This window comes from Procambarus clarkii, chromosome 22 (genome assembly GCF_040958095.1).
Source record: "Procambarus clarkii isolate CNS0578487 chromosome 22, FALCON_Pclarkii_2.0, whole genome shotgun sequence".
Lineage (NCBI taxonomy): Eukaryota > Metazoa > Arthropoda > Malacostraca > Decapoda > Cambaridae > Procambarus > Procambarus clarkii.
The window spans coordinates 38,640,070-38,661,586 of record NC_091171.1 but is presented as its reverse complement, the minus strand read 5'-3'; the positions used below and the strand labels follow the sequence as shown (position 1 = coordinate 38,661,586).

Below are 21,517 nucleotides of genomic sequence, written 5' to 3'. Positions count from 1 at the left end.
ATAATTACATCTTACTAACCACAACAGGACAACAACCACCAGTGACCTGGCAGTCACCTCCACTACAACAGCGGTACACACACAAATCAACTCCTTGACATGTTATTTAATCAAACGATAGATTTTCTGAACAGTTACGTCACTTGGAAAGTTGACTTGGAACACTCTCGCTCGAACTTTCAAAAAATGGCGGAGATATATATTTTACCTACTCAAAAACTCTAATTTTGTAAACAGTAAATCTATGACAGATAGATAATAGGATTTTAAAATTAAATCTGTTTAAGGCGACCAGACCACATACTGGAAAGTGATGGGACGACGACGTTTCTGTCCGTCCTGGACCATTCTCAAGTCGATTGTGACTTGAGAATGGTCTTAAATCTGAGACTTTGATTGAGACTTAAATCTGTTTACTTTCTTTTTTCCATATGACCTTAAAGAAATGAAGAGATAAGTAAGTTAACACATACACGATACATCAAAATACAAAAACCCGGTTACGACTTTACAAAGGTGAGGAACTGCATAAGATGCTTCCAACGAATGGACCGGCCGACTACCTTACCAAGAGACTGAACTTCAGGAGCCAAGGTCTCTACAAGTTCAGTTGTTGTTCAACGACAGTAACACTCTTCACATAGATAATTACCCGGGGTTGTTACGAACAGCTGCACATCAGGAGGACTAGAGATACACTTATGTGGATATCATGCACATAATTTGAGAAATAAGTACTGAAAAAAGACAAAAGAAGATAGAAAAAAGGTTTTAGTCAAACTTAGCGCCGGCGTGAACGACATGACTGGTAGTCCGCTGGGATGGTCGTATCACTAGACGACAGGAGACGTTGGGAGTCACATTGTGAAGCAGAACGCAGGGAAGGAAGACGTAAAGTGGACAGTATAATGTGGGTACTCACACTGAGAAGTGGTAGAGGAAGCACTTCCAGCCGGTGGGTCGCTCGAGGAAGTTGTAGACGCGGCCTTGGAAGGTGGTCTTGACGGACTTGCGTTCCTTCATAACGTATCTGGCCTCCCATACGGTGCGGGCGTCCATCACCGACGACACCAGGCCACCTGCAACACCACAACCACCACCTCGTCAACCACAACCTTCTCTACACAACCATCCTCATAATACCTCAACAGCTGACATACTTAACCAATACACAAAAGCTTTCTATAAGCAGAACACCACGACTCACCTAAACCGCACAATGTTCACACTGAAAAGTAATATCATACTGGAGACGGTACAGAATCTCCGCCATCATGCCGTCGAAAAGACTATAAAGATGAGTTAATAGCGCTTTTAAAACATTTAATACTATTTGTCTTGGGATAAATAATTGAAATGATAGTATTTTGGAAGGACTTACGTCGCCTGACGCGGCATCTTTTGTTCCAGTACAACGAGATGAGCTCCAGAATTACCACTACAGCCTCCGGAGGCTTCAGATGACCGTCAACGACTTAAGGTGCCGTGGCAAGTGTATGTGTATATGTATAGGGGGGGGGAGGGTGAGTATATGTGTACGCGCTTTCCTTTCTAAGTTTAACTTCCTTAAATATCTTATATTCGATTGCCAGAACTCATACATATCTGGGTATATCTATATTTTCTATACAGAATGTCTGTTGACAGTAGACCAAACGCTTGGGGGAAAGCCTCTCCTAACTGTTCAATATGACACATGGGTGTATGTGTCATAGCCAGTCAGTATGACACCCGACCCTGACTGGTGTCATAACCAGTCAGGGGTCGGCCTCAGTGCCTCCGTTTAAAAAATATGGACATGTATAGCGACCCTCAGAGAGTTGCACCAAGTCTCGCCTCAGCGGAGGGGTTTTCTGTTCAATTGTATCAGTCTTTCTGTCCTTCGTAATATTACATTTTCTGAGCGGGAGGGAAGGAGAGGAGGATATTGGAAAGGTGAAAGAGAGGGAGAAGAGAGGAGGGATAAGGGAAGAGAGATGAAAGAGGGCTCTTAGGAGAGACTGGAGGTAGAAGGGAAGAAAGTGAGAGAAGGGAATATAAGGGAAAGAGAGACCCGGACAAAGCCGGATATCCCATATAGTTCAATATCCAACCTCTACAAAACCCTTATTAATTTGAACAACAACTTGGCAACTAAAAAAAGTCGTATATACATAGCGTGTCTACATACATAATGTGACGATAATCTCTTTCAAGAGAGATTGAGCCTGCTCTTCCCTACAACATTTACGTCATTCAAGTACAAGATACTATATTGAAGATACGTCCACCAGTATCGCCAAACGTTTTGCCCAGGAAGCAAAGCATACCTTGCACCACCAGACACACCGGCTCCAGCCCGCCGTCAAACCAGCAAACTACTCATTCTCCGCCTGCCTGTTCCTGATTGGCTGGTGTGTCGCCGCACCTGCACTCAGGCCACTACCTGAGTCGACGTCTGGGCCAGCACACGCCGTACTCCTCAGAATATCTCTGTGCTCTTTGGAGTTGACATCTCTCTCTAGTAGACAAAGCTCTGGCTGTCGTGTACTAAGGGAGGTGGCAGCTTAAAGCCAGTATTCTCAGCACCTGATTTGATTTATATCATTACTATTACTTGCACTTTATTTTGTCTTAGAGTAAATTTCACAGCCTTTAATTATTCATGTTGTTTTGTTTATTGACTTGTTTTGAATTTTACGTAAGACAATAGATTGTCTTTATTCATATCTTGTTGTCTAGAGTAATTAAAATTTCATTGTTTATACTTTGTGTTTTGTGTGTCTTCCCATTACCTTACCACAGACAAACGGGCAAACGATCTTCTTTTTTTTCTGTAATGTGACGAGGCCTTGCCCCCAGCTATTGAAACAGCCGAACATGAGCACTCCAACACTTTACCGTCACAATATACATACCTCAGCGATGCCCAACGATTGTGGGACTGGCTTTAAATTAGTTTAGGTCTGAAGCCGTCCATCATATATGAAAATTTAGGTAAGTGCAGATTTATTCGGATAGCGAATTATAAATTTTCTGATAATTAAGTCAAGCGGTTGTCGTTATCTCAGCTTGGCTGAGCTTTACCTAACTTGGCTTATTTGTATAGACATCTTAAGACTTATTTGGACATCTTAAGAGAAAAGTGGGAGTAAAAGCAATTACATAATTTGTTTTAGCTTATTTGTAACATATTATTTGTTTTGTCAATACACGGAAGAGCTACAGTACTGACGTAACTAAGTCTTAAGTCTTTTAATTAGAACGGGCTAAGTTATCCTAAACTTAATTAGTTATCACCATGAACTATAATTCCTTAAGATGACGCCAATCGAATAACTATATCCACCGCCGTGAATAATACGTACACAATGTGTGTTATACCAGCAACTCATTCTAAGGCTGAGCTCGTTCAAGCGGCGGCCGACCGCCTGAACGTGAACGAAGTACGCGATGGAAGTATTAAGACAGTTGTGATTCTAACACAGCAGAGGACCGAAGTACTATTTAATAAAATGTCCAACTTAATCAGTTGTGAATCACGTGTAAGGTATTTTTTTATTATTTCTAAAAAAAGGTGCTTACTGGCTGGATTCATGAGTATTTGGCATGTGTTGATGAGGACGAGCAGCATACAGACCGTCCTCATCAACAATGTCCAAAAGCTCGTGAATCCAGCGATCAGACCCATTGTTTATGAGTGAAAAATGGTTTACAAACAATCCGTTCTCGACTCAAGTCCATTCCATCCAGCAGTCGACCCCACTGACGCATTCATACATTTTTACATGCTGTTTATTCAAAACGGGAATTTTCTCAATTATAAATTAATATTATAATTTATTAGCATATTGTGCATATATAGGCATAGGTTAGGTTAGGTCAGGTGTTTAGGTTCTGTTGGCGATTATTTGTATTTGTAGTACGTGGGTGAAGCATTTACAGCGTTGTGGTTCGAACAACTGTCGCCAGTTCCGGAAGTGTTCGAACGAATTCAGTTGTGAGTCGTGTGTAAACCGCTTTTCATTCATAAACAGGGAGTGTGGCGGGTGCATGGAATCACTTTTGGATCTTCGTTTGGAGGACGGGCTGTCGCAACAAGTGCTTCACTGACAAATTTTGTTCGAACCACAACGCTGTAAATGCTTCACCCACGTACTACAAATACAAATAATCGCCAACAGAACCTAAACACCTTACCTAACCTATGCCTATATATGCACAATATGCTAATAAATTATAATATTAATTTATATTTGAGAAACTTCCCGTTTTGAGTGAACAGCATGTAAAAGATTATGAATGTGTCTGTGGGGTCGACCGCTGGATGTAATGGACTTGAGTCGAGGACGGGTTGCCTGACCACCTCTGTTCGAACCACAACTCTTTACTCACGTACTTCAAATACAAACAATTATCATCAGAACCTAAACACCTAACTTATACGCCTAACTTTACTTCAACTTTAATAATAATATTAATTTACATATGAGAACCAACTTATTTTTAATGCACAATAAGTAAACATTTATGAATGCGTCTTGTGGGGGAGGGCCGCTGCTTTAACAAGCCTAGCTAGCGTGAGGACAGGTTGTTGCATGAACCATAAATCGGGTTTTCCTGCCCGAAACGCTTTGCGTAATAGTGGCTATAGGCATTGTATGTACTAGCTCTGTCTATAAATCTATCAATTTTTGTATCACCCCTTCTATGTATCTACTTTACCTGAATAAACATTTGAATTTTTTTTTTAATAAAGTGGATCAAAATATCTCACTCGTACTATATAGTTCATAGGATTATTGCACACTAAAAAGTAATAAAACTGAGTTTTCATTCTGAAATATTAAAAAAAAAGCTGAAACCTTAGGTTTAGAGATAGATGCAGACGATGAGTCACAATAACGTTACTAAAGTATGTTGACCAGACCACACACTAGAAAGTGAAGGGACGACGATGATTCGGTCCGTCCTGGACCATTCTCAAGTCGATACGAGATAGATGCTCGCTGTTATAACATCTATCTTGAGAGATACATGTTAGAGATATGCAGACAAGGAGTCACAATAACGTGGCTGAAGTAAACCCTTCAGCTTCAAGTCAACAATCGACTTGAGAATGGTCCAGGACGGACCGAAACGTCGTCAGCGTCCCATCACCTTCTAGTGTGTGTGGTCTGGTCAACATAGAAGTTAGAGCTCTTCAAAACAGTAACGAAACGTCTAAGAAAAAATATGATCTATTTTCCTCATATGGTTTTCAAAACGCAGCTTTCTTAGCGGATTAGGGATGATGCGCTTATATCAACGAATTGTTGCTAAAGTTCACAGAAAATGCGAATCCATCGAGAGAATATTCGTGTGAAACGCAAAAGCGGTCAACCGCCACTAAACAATAAAAGTTCTCTTTAGGAACCAAACTTTCAAGTTCCGGCTTTTAAAAGTTTATAAACAAAAAAAAATACGCAGTGCTCTCAAGCAAATATTGTTTGTGTTTATGAGGAATTATATAGAAAACGGGAGTTGCGTGAGGCTTCGAACTTGAACTGAACCACCACAAAGAGGAGTTGTGAGACCTTGAACTTGCATTAAAACAACGATTACATATACATACATACATTATATATATATATATATATATATATATATATATATATATATATATATATATATATATGTCGTACCTAGTAACCAGAACGCACTTCTCGGCCTACTATGCAAGGCTCGATTTGCCTAATAAGCCAACTTTTCCAGAATTTCAATATATTTCTCATTTTTTTCTGATGAAATGATAAAACTATTCATTTCATTATGTATGAGCTAATTTTTTAAAAAATTTGAGTTAAAATTAACGAAGATATATGACCGAACCTAACCAGCACTACCTAACCTAACCTAACCTAAATCAATAATTTATGATCCTAATATAATATAATAATAATACTTAAAATAAACCAATAGGAAACAATTTATTGAAAATAAAGAAAATCACTCGGCCTATTATGCAAATCGGACCTTGCATAGTAGGCCGAGAAGTGCGTTCTGGCTACTAGGCACGACATTATATATATATATATATATATATATATATATATGTCGTACCTAGTAGCCAGAACTCAATTTTTGGCCTACTATGCATGGCCCGATTTGCCTAATAAGCCAAGTTTTCCTGAATTAATATATTTTTTCTAATTTTTTTCTTATGAAATGATAAAGCTAGCCATTTCATTATGTATGAGGTCAATTTTTTTTTATTGGAGTTAAAATTAACGTAGATATATGACCGAACCTAACCAACCCTACCTAACCTAACCTAACCTATCTTTATAGGTTAGGTTTGGTTAGGTAGCCGAAAAAGTTAGGTTAGGTTAGGTTAGGTAGGTTAGGTAGTCGAAAAACAATTAATTCATGAAAACTTGGCTTATTAGGCAAATCGGGCCTTGCATAGTAGGCTGAGAAGTGCGTTCTGGCTACTAGGTACGACATATATATATATATATATATATATATATATATATATATATATATATATATATATATATATATATATACATATATATATATATATATACATATATATGTCGTACCTAGTAGCCAGAACGCACTTCTCAGCCTACTATGCAAGGCCCGATTATATATATAATCGATTATATATATATATATATATATATATATATATATATATATATATATATATATATATATATATATTTTATTAAATATGACCGAAAAAGTAAGATTAATAATTCTAACACGAATTTTCTCAATCTTTCGTACATTATGCTTCACTGTTGGAGGTAAATCAAAAATCACTTCTCCAAAATTCATTTTTATTTCTAGTCTGACGCGACACGGGCGCGTTTCGTAAAACTTATTACATTTTCAAAGACTTCACAAATACACAACTGATTAGAACTTGCGTTTCCCTGATTTTATATCTACATTTGAGTGAGGTGGGAAGGGTGATGTGGCATTACATTTGAGTAAGGTGGGAAGGATGATGTGGCATTAGAGGATATTAATAGGGTATTAAAAGTATCAACACAAGACAGAACACGAAACAATGGATATTGAATAGAAGTGTTTGTAGAAAGCCTATTGGTCCATATTTCTTGATGCTTCTATATTGGAGCGGAGTCTTGAGGTGGGTAGAATATAGTTGTGCAATAATTGGCTGTTGATTGCTGGTGTTGACTTCTTGATGTGTAGTGCCTCGCAAACGTCTAGCCGCCTGCTATCGCTGTATCTATCGATGATTTCTGTGTTGTTTACTAGGATTTCTCTGGCGATGGTTTGGTTATGGGAAGAGATTATATGTTCCTTAATGGAGCCCTGTTGTTTATGCATCGTTAATCGTTATTGTTAACGCATACGTCGACCGTGCTCTCAGCCACAGCTCAGAATGGAAGCAAGTCGACGAAGAACTCTGTAGGGTAAGGCAGGTTCTAGTCAATAACGGCTTCTCCAATGGTTTCATCGAAGACATCATAAGAAGGAAAGTGAAAAGCCATGCAACCTCCGAAGAGACAACTAACACAACACCTATACCCCCTATTAGACTATTTTACAGGAACTTCTTTTCCACAGCTCATAAAACAGAGGAAAGGGTCCTGAAAGATATTGTTAATAGAAACGTTATCCCTACAGACAAAAATCAGAGGATACAACTGACGATTTACTATAAAACCAGAAAAACGGCCAGCCTACTCATGAGAAACTCTCCAGACACGAAACAGAACGCTTTAAAAGAGACTAACGTCGTCTATGCCTTCAAATGCCCACTTGGGGACTGTAAGCTCCAAAAAACCCAGTATATAGGCAAGACAACAACATCTCTTTCTAGGCGTTTAACGATGCATAAACAACAGGGCTCCATTAAGGAACATATAATCTCTTCCCATAACCAAACCATCGCCAGAGAAATCCTAGTAAACAACACAGAAATCATCGATAGATACAGCGATAGCAGGCGGCTAGACGTTTGCGAGGCACTACACATCAAGAAGTCAACACCAGCAATCAACAGCCAATTATTGCACAACTATATTCTACCCACCTCAAGACTCCGCTCCAATATAGAAGCATCAAGAAATATGGACCAATAGGCTTTCTACAAACACTTCTATTCAATATCCATTGTTTCGTGTTCTGTCTTGTGTTGATACTTTTAATACCCTATTAATATCCTCTAATGCCACATCATCCTTCCCACCTTACTCAAATGTAATGCCACATCACCCTTCCCACCTCACTCAAATGTAGATATAAAATCAGGGAAACGCAAGTTCTAATCAGTTGTGTATTTGTGAAGTCTTTGAAAATGTAATAAGTTTTACGAAACGCGCCCGTGTCGCGTCAGACTAGAAATAAAAATGAATTTTGGAGAAGTGATTTTTGATTTACCTCCAACAGTGAAGCATAATGTACGAAAGATTGAGAAAATTCGTGTTAGAATTATTAATCTTACTTTTTCGGTCATATTTAATAAAATATGTCTACAGGAAAGACTGCTACCAAAATATACTAATATATATATATATATATATATATATATACATATATATATATATATATATATATATATATATATATACATATATATGTCGTACCTAGTAGCCAGAACGCACTTCTCAGCCTACTATGCAAGGCCCGATTTGCCTAATAAGCCAAGTTTTCATGAATTAATTGTTTTTCGACTACTTAACCTACCTAACCTAACCTAACCTAACTTTTTCGGCCACCTAACCTAACCTAACCTATAAAGATAGGTTAGGTTAGGTAGGGTTGGTTAGGTTTGGTCATATATCTACGTTAATTTTAACTCCAATAAAAAAAATTAACCTCATACATAATGAAATGGGTAGCTTTATCATTTCATAAGAAAAAAATTAGAGAAAATATATTAATTCATGAAAACTTGGCTTATTAGGCAAATCGGGCCTTGCATAGTAGGCTGAGAAGTGCGTTCTGGCTACTAGGTACGACATATATATATATATATATATATATATATATATATATATATATATATATATATATATATATATATATATATATATATATATATATATACATATATATGTCGTACCTAGTAGCCAGAACGCACTTCTCAGCCTACTATGCAAGGCTCGATTTGCCTAATAAGCCAAGTTTTCCTGAATTATTATATTTTCTCAAATTTTTTTCTTATGAAATGATAAAGCTACCCATTTCATTATGTATGAGGTCAATTTTATTTTATTAGAGTTAAAATTAACGTAGATAAATGACCGAACCTAACCAACCCTACCTAACCTAACCTAACCTATCTTTATAGGTTAGGTTAGGTTAGGTAGCCGAAAAAGTTAGGTTAGGTTAGGTTAGGTAGGTTAGGTAGTCGAAAAACAATTAATTCATGAAAACTTGGCTTATTAGGCAAATCGGGCCATGCATAGTAGGCTGAGAAGTGCGTTCTGGCTACTAGGTACGACATATATATATATATATATATATATATATATATATATATATATATATATATATATATATATATATATATATATATATATATATATATATATATATATATATATACATACATATATATATATATATATATATATATATATATATATATATATATATATATATATATATATATATATATATATATATATATATATACATATATATATATATTAGTATATTTTGGTAGCAGTCTTTCCTGTAGACATATATTATTAAATATGACCGAAAAAGTAAGATTAATAATTCTAACACGAATTTTCTCTATCTTTCTTATGTTTCTTTTCACTGTTGATGGTAATTCAAAGATCAATTCTCCAAAATTCATTTTTATTTCTAGTCTGACGCGACACTTGAGCGCGTTTCGTAAAACTTATTACATTTTCAAAGACTTTAGTTTACAAACACACAACTGAAACTGAATAGAGCTTACATATCTTCGAGGTTTATATCTACATTTGGGTGAGGTGGATGAGGTGAAAAACGAACTTTCAACAATGGGTATTCAATGGGTATTAAATTCCAACACAAGACAGAACTCGAAACAATGGGTATTGAATGGGTATTAAATTCAAACACAAGACAGAACACGAAACAATGGGTATTGAATGGAAGTAATTGTAGAAAGCCTATTGGTCCATATTTCTTGATTTTTCTATACTGGAGCGGAGTCTTGAAGTGGGTAGAATAGAGTTGTGCATTAATTGGCTGTTGATTGCTGGTGTTGACTTCTTGATGTGTAGTGATGTGTAGTCAACACCAGCAATCAACAACCAATTAATGCACAACTTTATTCTACCCACTTCAAGACTCCGCTCCAATATAGAAGCATCAAGAAATATGGACCAATAGGCTTTCTACAATTACTTCCATTCAATACCCATTGTTTCGTGTTCTGTCTTGTGTTGGAATTTAATACCCATTGTTGAAAGTTCGTTTTTCACCTCATCCACCTCACCCAAATGTAGATATAAACCTCGAAGATATGTAAGCTCTATTCAGTTTCAGTTGTGTGTTTGTAAATTAAAGTCTTTGAAAATGTAATAAGTTTTACGAAACGCGCTCAAGTGTCGCGTCAGACTAGAAATAAAAATGAATTTTGGAGAATTGATCTTTGAATTACCATCAACAGTGAAAAGAAACATAAGAAAGATAGAGAAAATTCGTGTTAGAATTATTAATCTTACTTTTTCGGTCATATTTAATAATATACATATATATATATATATATATATATATATATATATATATATATATATATATATATATATATATGCGAACAAGCCTGAATGGTCCCCAGGACAATATGCAACTGAAAACTCACACCCCAGAAGTGACTCGAACCCATACTCCCAGAAGCAACGCAACTGGTATGTACAAGACGCCTTAATCCACTTGACCATCACGACCGGACATAATGAGGTGATAGCCGAGGCTATTTGAACCACCCCACCGCCGGCACTCGGATAGTTATATATATATATATATATATATATATATATATATATATATATATATATATATATATATATATATATATATATATATATGTATATAATTTGAATCCAGATATTCAAGTATAGTGTGTGAGGTGTTACACTGAGGCAGGGAGAGGGGAGAGGGGAGAGAGGGAGAGGGAGAGAGGGGAGACAGGGAGAGGGGAGAGGGGAGAGGGAGAGAGGGAGAGAGGGAGAGGGGAGAGAGGGAGAGGGGAGAGGGGAGAGAGGGAGAGGGGAGAGGGGAGAGGGGAGAGAGGGAGAGGGGAGAGGGGAGAGAGGGAGAGGGGAGAGGGGAGAGGGGAGAGGGGAGAGAGGGATCAGAACACAACCTTAGACAAAAGCTAAACAAAGGACGCCAGTGTCAACAACAGCTAATTAGTGAAGGCTTACAATCTTCGTTACTTATTATAATAGGAAACAAGATATCTTCAACCCATCCTCAGGCAATGCTCCTCCAAGCTGCTTACATGTGCACAGTCTGAGGAGGGCAGCCTGCACCTTAGAGTATACCCTGAAGGGGGTATACTCCTCCAAGTATATGTCGTTCCTCCCCTTAAATAAGGGGGTTGAGGGGATGCTTAACCCCCTTATTTAGGGAACGCTGTAGCTATGATGAGCTTGGGGATAGGTTGGAGTATCTGCAGCAGCTCAGATAAGCTTGGCCTAGGGATAGGTTGACTACCTGCAGCAGCTCAGATAAGCTTGGCCTGGGGATAGGTTGACTACCTGCAGCAGCTCAGATAAGCTTGGCCTGGGGATAGGTTGGTCTACCTGCAGCAGCTCAGATAAGCTTGGCCTGGGGATAGGTTGGTCTACCTGCAGCAGCTCAGATAAGCTTGGACTGGGGATAGGTTGGTCTACCTGCAGCAGCTCAGATAAGCTTGGACTGGGGATAGGTTGGTCTACCTGCAGCAGCTCAGATAAGCTTGGACTGGGGATAGGTTGGTCTACCTGCAGCAGCTCAGATAAGCTTGGCCTGGGGATGGGTTGGTCTACCTGCAGCAGCTCAGATAAGCTTGGCCTGGGGATAGGTTGGTCTACTTGCAGCAGCTCAGATAAGCTTGGCCTGGGGATGGGTTGGTCTACCTGCAGCAGCTCAGATAAGCTTGGCCTGGGGATAGGTTGGTCTACCTGCAGCAGCTCAGATAAGCTTGGCCTGGGGATAGGTTGGCGACCAGCAGCTTGAACCAGCCTGAACATCCTGAGAATGGGTTGCAAGGTCTACCACTTAAATACGCTCACGTAGCGGGATAAATTGCATAGGATTAATGAATCCTGATTAATACCTGTAATTCTCTCCTTTCATGCTTTAATGAGACACAGTACATGACTCTCATTGGCCAATGTCGAGCTTTTTGGAGGTCGTTCTGTGGTCTCAACCTCCGCTAATTTTATGCAAATTACCATTATTAATGATTTAATAACTTTAAAACAATAATTTTACTTACTATAGTGAGGTCTCCCAAAGCCTTTGATGAAGAAAGGAAATCCAATTATTAATAGCTTAAAATTAATTGATTTTAAGTTATATATATATATATATATATATATATATATATATATATATATATATATATATATATATATATATATATATATATATATATACAAATGTTTTAATAAATTTCGTAATTATTTTATTAGCTGATAAAGATAGATTTCTTACATATAAGTGTACCACAGGTAACTATAGCATGCCACCTACCACCACCAACAGGTGCTCCTTGTACTGTGCCTCATTCAGTCTAAGTGCCTTCTATATAATGCAGATAACAACATTCACTGAACAACTAAAAATAGAACAAATCCACAAGGGCCGTGACGAGGATTCGAACCTGCGTCCGGGAGCATCCCAGACACTGCCATAATCGACTGAGCTACGACATGGTTAAGGCAGTGTCTGGGATGCTCCCGGACGCAGGTTCGAATCCTCGTCACGGCCCTTGTGGATTTGTTCATTTGATGCATCACGTTAGTGTGATCTCTGTGTGTAACTAAAAATAGAATATATATATAACGCATGCAAAAACATTATCTTTTAGAAATATTTAATAATTTAATAATAATTTAATAATTTTTCCAATCGTTTCGATTGGAAAACGACTGTGGAAATTCACATCAAGAAACAATGAAATAACAACAGACCAGTCCAGTATTAACTGAGCTTACGAGACTTTTTTCTACCTCTTACCCCCATCATGACCACTTAAGTCGGTATTTACTAAGCGTACCAGCTACGAATCGCCACGAGGTCGTCGACAATAACACCCCCTTGGATTAAAGACGACCTCCCAGCTCTTACAAGATCGTAAACTGTTTACGATTCCGAGCAAATCGTTAAGATCAAGGTAAGATGTAAACATATCGTAAGTGAATCCTGACATCCAGGTTTACAGTCTACTCTATTAAGAGCTCGGGGGAGATAAGGAGCTCATTGATGCTAACTCATCGAGCTTTAAGCTCTTAATTATCAAAGACGCGAGGACGGGATTAGTTTAGGGTTCACTATAGAAAGATAAGTCAGTCGTATGAGAGTTGCATTAAGAGGCCCATAACATCTGGTCAAGCACCAACCAATCAGTATATACGGTGATAGGTACGCCAATCAAAACTCATTAGACTCTTTCAAAGTGGATACAAGCCAATCAGAGGTAATCAGCATATCTTTTGGCGGATACAAGCCAATCAGAGTTAATCATAGTGGCTACAAGCCAATCAGAGTTAATCATAGTGGCTACAAGCCAATCAGAGTTAATCATAGTAGCTACAAGCCAATCAGATCGTGCCCTGCAGTGCCGGCCAGGACTCACGCAGCCTACGGCTAGAAACAACACTAATTGGCGCCCATTTCTTCTCTCCCATCACGTTAATTAAACAAATTTTAGTACTTGACGAAAAAAGCTAAAATGTGTCTTAAATGGTTTTAACAATAACTTTTGTTATCCTTAATATATCCAAGTGATAACCGCTGGCACTCTCTGGTGGTGCCAAGAGTAGTAAAATGACTGGTCTAGCTCCACACACTAGAAGGTGAAGGGACGACGACGTTTCTGGACCATTCTCGAGTCTATTGTGAATGGTCCAGGACGGACCGAAACGTCGTCGTCCCTTCACTTTCTAGTGAGTGGTCTGGTCAACATACTTCAGCCACGTTATTGTGACTCCTCGGCTGCATATAGCTTCTGTATTAATCTACACGAGGCTGATTAGAAGCTCTATCTGCATACTCTCTCCCTCCTCCTCCTCCATCAATCCAGAAAAAAAAAATACTGCCCAATAGCCTCAGTATTCTGGCTAAAATCATGGTGGGTTTTGTTGTTGTTCGAATTGATGATTCGAACAGAGGTGGTCGGCAAAACAAAATTCGAGAAATGTTCGAACGTCATCAGTTGTGGCTGGTGTGTAAATCGTTTCTCATTCGTGGACTTTGTTGACAAGGGGCCAGATCACGAAGCAGTTACGCAAGCACTTACGAACCTGCACATCTTTTCTCAATCTTTGGCGGCTTTGTTTACAATTATTAAAGAGTCAATGAGCTCCGAAGCACCTGGAGGCTCTTTATAACAATAACAACAGTTGATTGGGAAGTTTTCATGCTTGTAAACTGTTTAATAAATGTAACCAAAGCCGTTAAAGATTGAGGAAAGATGTACACGTTCGCAAGGTGCTTGCATAACTGCTTCGTGAATCTGGCCCAAGGACATGCTGTCCACCTTCAACGTCAAGCAGGAGAAAATGTTCATCCAAGGAACATATAGACAATGCGAACAAGATTTTGTTCAGACTGTTCAACAGGCGAAAAAAAACAACAATTAATTTTATTACAATATGCAGTGATATAATTTAAAATCATGTGCATCTAACCTATTGATTTTAAAATAAAAAGGGGTTTTAAAAATAGTTAAAAACGGAGGATTTAAACAAAAACTCTTTTACATGGAGCAAGATTGTATATACACGTTCTCTATGATGAAGGGACAAACGTTTTCTCTGCATTCGGGAGGGTGAACTATTCTAGCCTTACGATACACTTACTCAGAGTAAATATACTTGGCCGTTTCTCTGAAATGGCAACAATTACTGCGTGTTAAATAATATATATCAACTTAAAATATATCTTACAATAAGTTTAATTATTTGTAATTTAACCATTTTTTATGTAAACTACAATTATGTAGATAAAAACTTTGAGAATATAATTTATAATTCTAAACTTACTTATTTGTTAGAAATTAAAGTTAACAGATTTGCTAAATTACTCTACTTCATAATTACAGATTAATAATGAAATGTGAAATGGAAAAATATTGTTAATGACAATTTAATTGAGTCTATTTATAATGCTATAAGACTCCTTCAGTGCTTGACATGTGAGTATATGATATATAAGAACATATAATTATATATTAATAACAAATTTTAAATACCATAGTGATGATAATATACAATAAATGTAATAATATTAATTGTAATTAAATGTTAATAGAGCGCGAAGAATATATAAACCGAAGAATATATAAATATATAAAAATATATAAATCCCTGAGAATACAGTTTACCTTAGAAGAGAATTATATTCTGGACGAAATATATCTGCTGGTTGGTCGGTGGGTGAATGTCTCAGCCTTAATAAATCCCCCGGGGGATTTGGACATGGGGATTGATATGGGCGTCAATCCCAACCTCACGCCCACAGGGGAGGTACTGGGAGGTGTAGTATACTTGCTAGTGTAAACCCGGTGGGAATTGTTTCTAGTTATATCCTAAGTTTACCTCGTGGCGGCCTTATTGACTATCTAGGGTTAGACGCCTTATAATTCGTTGTGTCGGGGGGACAGGAAGCCAGGGTGTAGTCATATACGTTAGGCTTATATCGTGGTCCCCCTTCCCTCCCCTAGGTCGACTTACTGACTAACTCCTGAGTACCTATTCACTGCTAGGTGAACAGAGGCATTAGGTGAAAGGAAATGTACTCAAACATTTCTGTCCCTACAGAAATGGGTGTAGGCCTACACAAAGACATGTTCTTGTCTTAAGTTTCCTGGTGTCAGGGACAGCAAGTCTGTATACTTAGGTCTATTCGTCCCCCGCCCTGCCACCACAAAATAAAAGTCAACTAATGACCTTTTTCAGGATGCCATCCACAACAGTTGCCTGACTCCTGGGGACTTAATTGTTCCGTAAGCTCAAATTTAACCTCTCACCCCGTCTATGTCAAGCAGGAGGCCCTCGGTTGTGCGCGGGCGACGCAGACCACTGCGCTACAGGACCCCTCCAGTAACCCCCCCCCCCATGTAACAACCAGCACATAATATTTAAGTCGAAATCGCTAAACATTTAATTTTATGTTTTAATCAGTCTTGCAGAAAACAATGTTCAACTCGAGGTTGAACTGAGATGGAACAATTTGCATTCATTTCAGTATATGCAAATTCAAACACCTAAGTTTCAGAAAGCTATTAAAATAGGTTATACAAATTTTAAGCCGATGTTTTTATCCACCGATGTTTTCGCACTTGATATGAACGCGTTCTAATATATTCAATACATAGCGGGATACATATGTCGGTATACATATGTATGTTTAACGTGTGTCATAGGGTACTGGAAGCGTAGGCCTATACACGCTGATTCAGCCAATGCCTCTTTATTTTATGTATAATACCCCATTTTAGTGTAATATACATTTTTACTTTGGTATATATCAAATAATTTTATAAATATTTTGAAACATTAATGAGATTGTAAGCTTACAAATTAAGAGGGCGAGAGGTAATTTTGAATAGTCTCCCCCGATGTCATAAGAGAAAATAAGCTCCCACAAATCTACCAAAGAAAATGGGTTTTTATTGCTTCGTCCGCTTACTGGTAATTGCAAGTCATATGCAAGCAATAAGCCGGCCATTGTACACTAAATTATGATTTTAATGTTTTTTGTTTCTGTGGCAAAATTATTTGTCTACTATTGTTATTTGTGCACTAAGCCTTACCTAATCGAGAAGGGAGGGAATGATGAAGGGAAAGCGCCAGACCATTACGACTATATAGCACTGGGAAGGGTTCTGGGATGATTTTGGTCTCTGTGCTTGGAGCTGTCAACACAGGGCATTTGTTCTTCTCAGGCGAGAGTTCTGTGCTTACATGGGTGCTGTAGTTCACAGGGAGGGCGACTCAGGGATTTGTACAGCTGAAATGCCACCTACTTTTACTAGGTCTTCCTAGCTTATTCTCCTAGGTCTTCCTAGCTTATTCTCCTAGGTCTTCCTAGCTTATTCTCCTAGGTCTTCCTAGCTTGTTCTCCTAGGTCTTCCTAGCTTGTTCTCCTAGGTCTTCCTAGCTTATTCTCCTAGGTCTTCCTAGCTTATTCTCCTAGGTCTTCCTAGCTTATTCTCCTAGGTCTTCCTAGCTTGTTCTCCTAGGTCTTCCTAGCTTATTCTCCTAGGTCTTCCTAGCTTATTCTCCTAGGTCTTCCTAGCTTATTCTCCTAGGTCTTCCTAGCTTGTTCTCCTAGGTCTTCCTAGCTTATTCTCCTAGGTCTTCCTAGCTTATTCTCCTAGGTCTTCCTAGCTTATTCTCCTAGGTCTTCCTAGCTTATTCTCCTAGGTCTTCCTAGCTTGTTCTCCTAGGTCTTCCTAGCTTATTCTCCTAGGTCTTCCTAGCTTGTTCTCCTAGGTCTTCCTAGCTTATTCTCCTAGGTCTTCCTAGCTTGTTTTCCTAGGTCTTCCTAGCTTGTTCTCCTAGGTCTTCCTAGCTTATTCTCCTAGGTCTTCCTAGCTTATTCTCCTAGGTCTTCCTAGCTTATTCTCCTAGGTCTTCCTAGCTTGTTCTCCTAGGTCTTCCTATCTTGTTCTCCTAGGTCTTCCTATCTTGTTCTCCTAGGTCTTCCTAGCTTATTCTCCTAGGTCTTCCTAGCTTATTCTCCTAGGTCTTCCTAGCTTATTCTCCTAGGTCTTCCTAGCTTGTTCTCCTAGGTCTTCCTAGCTTATTCTCCTAGGTCTTCCTAGCTTGTTCTCCTAGGTCCTTCTCTTCATCAGTCTGCTACATGGTCGTATTGTGGATAGACATCATATTATCCAATATTGAAAATCATTTGCCAGTCTTCTGACCATTTTCGGAGTCCATGTTGAGCGCTTTACAAGATTTCAATGTCGCTGTCACTTCCCACTTTATTATAGATCTTTGCGTCATCTACTAATTTGATGATGGTGCTAGTTACAGTCTCATCTTGAGAATTGATGTAAAGAGCAAAAATACTTGGCCCAGAGATGATGCTTTGCGGTACTTAACATTTTGAAGGCAGATTAATTTCAATTTAGGACGACTCTCTCTCTCTCTGCTTTGCTTTATTGATTAAACCATTGTCTTATCAATTCTAGTATTTTGCTGTTTTTCCATGCGCGGGAAATTTCCGTGTCAGTCTTTCATGTGGCACCTTATCAAGATCTCTACAGTGTGCACTCCTACGTCTACAGGAGTTATATGCTTGTAGAGTTGGTCCTCGTTTCAGAGACTGGGAACAGGTTAGTTAGGAAGGCTTTATTTGTTTACACAACCACGCTGTATTGAGTTTATGATTATGCAGTGAGATGGTGAATGAGTCCCCCCCCCCCCACCCTCAAAGAGGTTTTCCACCAACTTGATGACATGAGGATAATTTGATTGGTTGGTGGTTTCTCTTGAAAGTTTTGTCTTTCTAAAAGATGAGGGGCCGGGGTGACATTTGCATATATCCAATCTAGGGGAAATTTCCCTTGATCCATATCTTGAGAATTTATAGACTGCTCGACTTAGAGATGTAGCAGCTCCCCATGCACGTTACTTCCTATTAGCAACCCCAATGTGAGCAACCGGCACTCGTTTTCACACTGCAGGCCCTCCGAATTGCCGTTGCTCTCCGCCTTGCTGCCCCAGTGCACACCAAATACAGGTGTATTTGCAACGAGGCAGTGGCATGGCCTGCTCTGTCAAAGCACAGGAGGGTGGCATGCAAGCCACATTAACATTATTAAGAGGAGTCTTACCACAGCCGGTTGTCCAGCAGAGAGAGAACCTCGTTACCTAATGCCCTGCAACTCTGACGAACCTGTCGGTCGCCCAGACGGGATCACGGTGAACCCCTGGAAGAATGGCAGACAGTTGGTGTTTGACTACACTTGTGTTTCAACTTTAGCCAACACCTATGTTGACTTCGGAAGCTGCACAGGCAGGAGGTGCTGCCAATCACCGGGAAGCAGCCAAGTCGCGTAAATATAGAGACCTTGATCACCACTACAATTTTGTCCCCATTGCCTCAGAGACACTTGGTGCCTGGGGTAAAAGTGCTGCTAGCTTTTTGAAGGAGTTGGGGTCTAAGCTAATCGAAACAACTAGAGACCCTAGAGCTGCCAGTTTTCTCTTTCAGCGCCTTAGTGTGGCGATCCAGAGAGGAAATGCTCACTGCATCCATGGTTCCTGCCCGCCATCTGAGGAGCTGGAAGAGCTGTACAACTTGTGACAAGTAGCCTTGTACCCTGCATGTAACCAATGTTGTAACCCTTTTTGTGTAATGACATTTTAAATAAAATAAATTGATAAAATAAAAAAAATATAGGAGGTGGTAGGAGAAAACAATATGTGAGAGTATGCGGGTGCCCCACAAGGCTCCTCCGAATGCTGCATATCGTCTTCTTCGAGGTCGAGGGTCCCTACAAACGCAACCAGATAGTTCTTAGTTTGCAAGGTAAACCAGACGTTACATCGAGAAATATATCAAATTTGAGTCGTTTATGTTACGAAATCTCGATATGGTATTCGATATTATGGTACTAAATTCCATTTTAGAAACATGGCGACTGAACACGGACTAATCAAGAAGGTGGATGACGCCACCTTTAGCCAATAGGAGGAAGCATGGATGTGACGTGGATGGAAGTGAGGGTCCGTGATTGGCCGGAACTCAGGAGTTAACCATTCTAATCCCCCACAAGATTGGTTCTAGTCTAAGATCCTACGGATGAACACCCCAATCTTGCTCTCTAAACCCCACCTATGTGACATCAAGCCGCCGGAGCATCCCACCAGCGGAAGAGACGAGAGAGATGGGAGAGAAAAGAGCATCACTCAAGGGAGGCTCACCTGCTCTCCCATTCCTGGAACAGTCAGGGAGGATGGAAGGGGTGTCGGAGAAGGTGACCCCCGGAGAGCTGGGCTTGGGCTCGTCCACCCCCAGGATGATGCTGGAGCTCCGTAGAGGGTTGGGACTAGCCAGCGGCGGCACGTTGGACTCCTGCGACTCTGACGACACTGTGATGGCCAGGGACCCCATGGTCGTCGCCGCCTCCTTCAGCGTCGGGTGTCGCTGGCGTCGCGGCGCCGGCAAGTCGTGTGGTGGCATCGGGGGAAAGATGTACGTCGTCTTTATCTTGCTCGCTCCTTGGCCCCCTTCCTCTTCCCCCGCTCCTCTACCTCCTCCTCCTCCTCCTCTTCCGCCTCTTCTCGTGCTCTTGCTGCCGCCTCCAGTGAGTCCCTCGTCGTACATATCTACGCAACCGTCGCCATCGTCGCCGAAGAAGCTGTCGTCCATGGCAGTCTCAGTGACCTGGAGGTAGTCGACACCCGGGTCCATGTGTCCCGACGCTGTCTCGCCCTCTGCTGGCCTCCCACCGCACCTGAGACACACGGAGAGAGAGACACTCCATTAGCACTCACCACACACGTAACACGCTACAAAACAAACAAATGTCCAACAAATGGCTACTAAAGTTCAACCCAAGTAAATGTAAGGTAATGAAACTAGGCGGAGGAAATAGGAGGGCAAATATTGGATACCGAATAGAAGATGAAGTCCTTTACGAAACGAACAGAGAGAAAGATCTGGGAGTTTACATCACGCCAAACCTGTCTCCTGAAGCCCACATAAAAAAAACATCTGCGGCTTATGCGAGGCTGACTAACATCAGAACAGCTTTCAGGAACCTGTGTAAGGAATCCTTCAGAACCTTGTATACCACGTATGTAAGACCAATCCTGGAGTATGCGGCCCCAGCATGGAGCCCGTACCTTGTCAAGCACAAGACGAAGCTGGAAAAAGTTCAGGGATATGCCACTAGGCTAGTCCCAGAACTAAGAGACATGAGTTACGAGGAAAAGCTGCGTGAATTGCACCTTACGTCGCTGGAAGACAGAAGAGCTCGGGGAGACATGATCACCACATACAAAATTCTCAGGGAATTGGCAGGGTGGACAAGGACGGACTATTTAACACGGGAGGTACACGCACAAGGGGACACAGGTGGAAGCTGAGTACCCAAATGAGCCACAGAGACGTTAGAAAGAACGTTTTCAGTGTCAGAGTAGTTAGTAAATGGAATGCATTAGGAAGTGATGTGGTGGAGGCTGACTCCATACACAGTTTCAAATGTAGATATGATAGAGCCCAAAAAGCTCAGGAACCTGAACACCAGTAGATTGACGGTAGAGAGGCGCGACCAAAGCGCCAAAGCTCAACCCCCGTAAGCACAACTAGGTAAGCACATCTAGGTAAGTACACATATTAG

At 39.9% G+C, this 21,517-nt stretch overlaps 1 protein-coding gene across 1 annotated transcript; it reads right to left on the bottom strand.

Moving 5' to 3' along the window:
- Positions 1-904: 904 nt before the first annotated feature.
- On the bottom strand, positions 905-20,862 carry LOC138367367 (uncharacterized). Its single transcript, XM_069328864.1, has 2 exons — positions 20,097-20,862; positions 905-1,079 (listed from the first exon to the last, which is right to left on the bottom strand). Exons 1-2 carry the CDS (start codon positions 20,584-20,586, stop codon positions 919-921), a joined length of 651 nt encoding a protein of 216 aa, XP_069184965.1. The 5' UTR covers positions 20,587-20,862; the 3' UTR covers positions 905-918.
- Between the last annotated feature and the right edge of the window lie 655 nt (positions 20,863-21,517).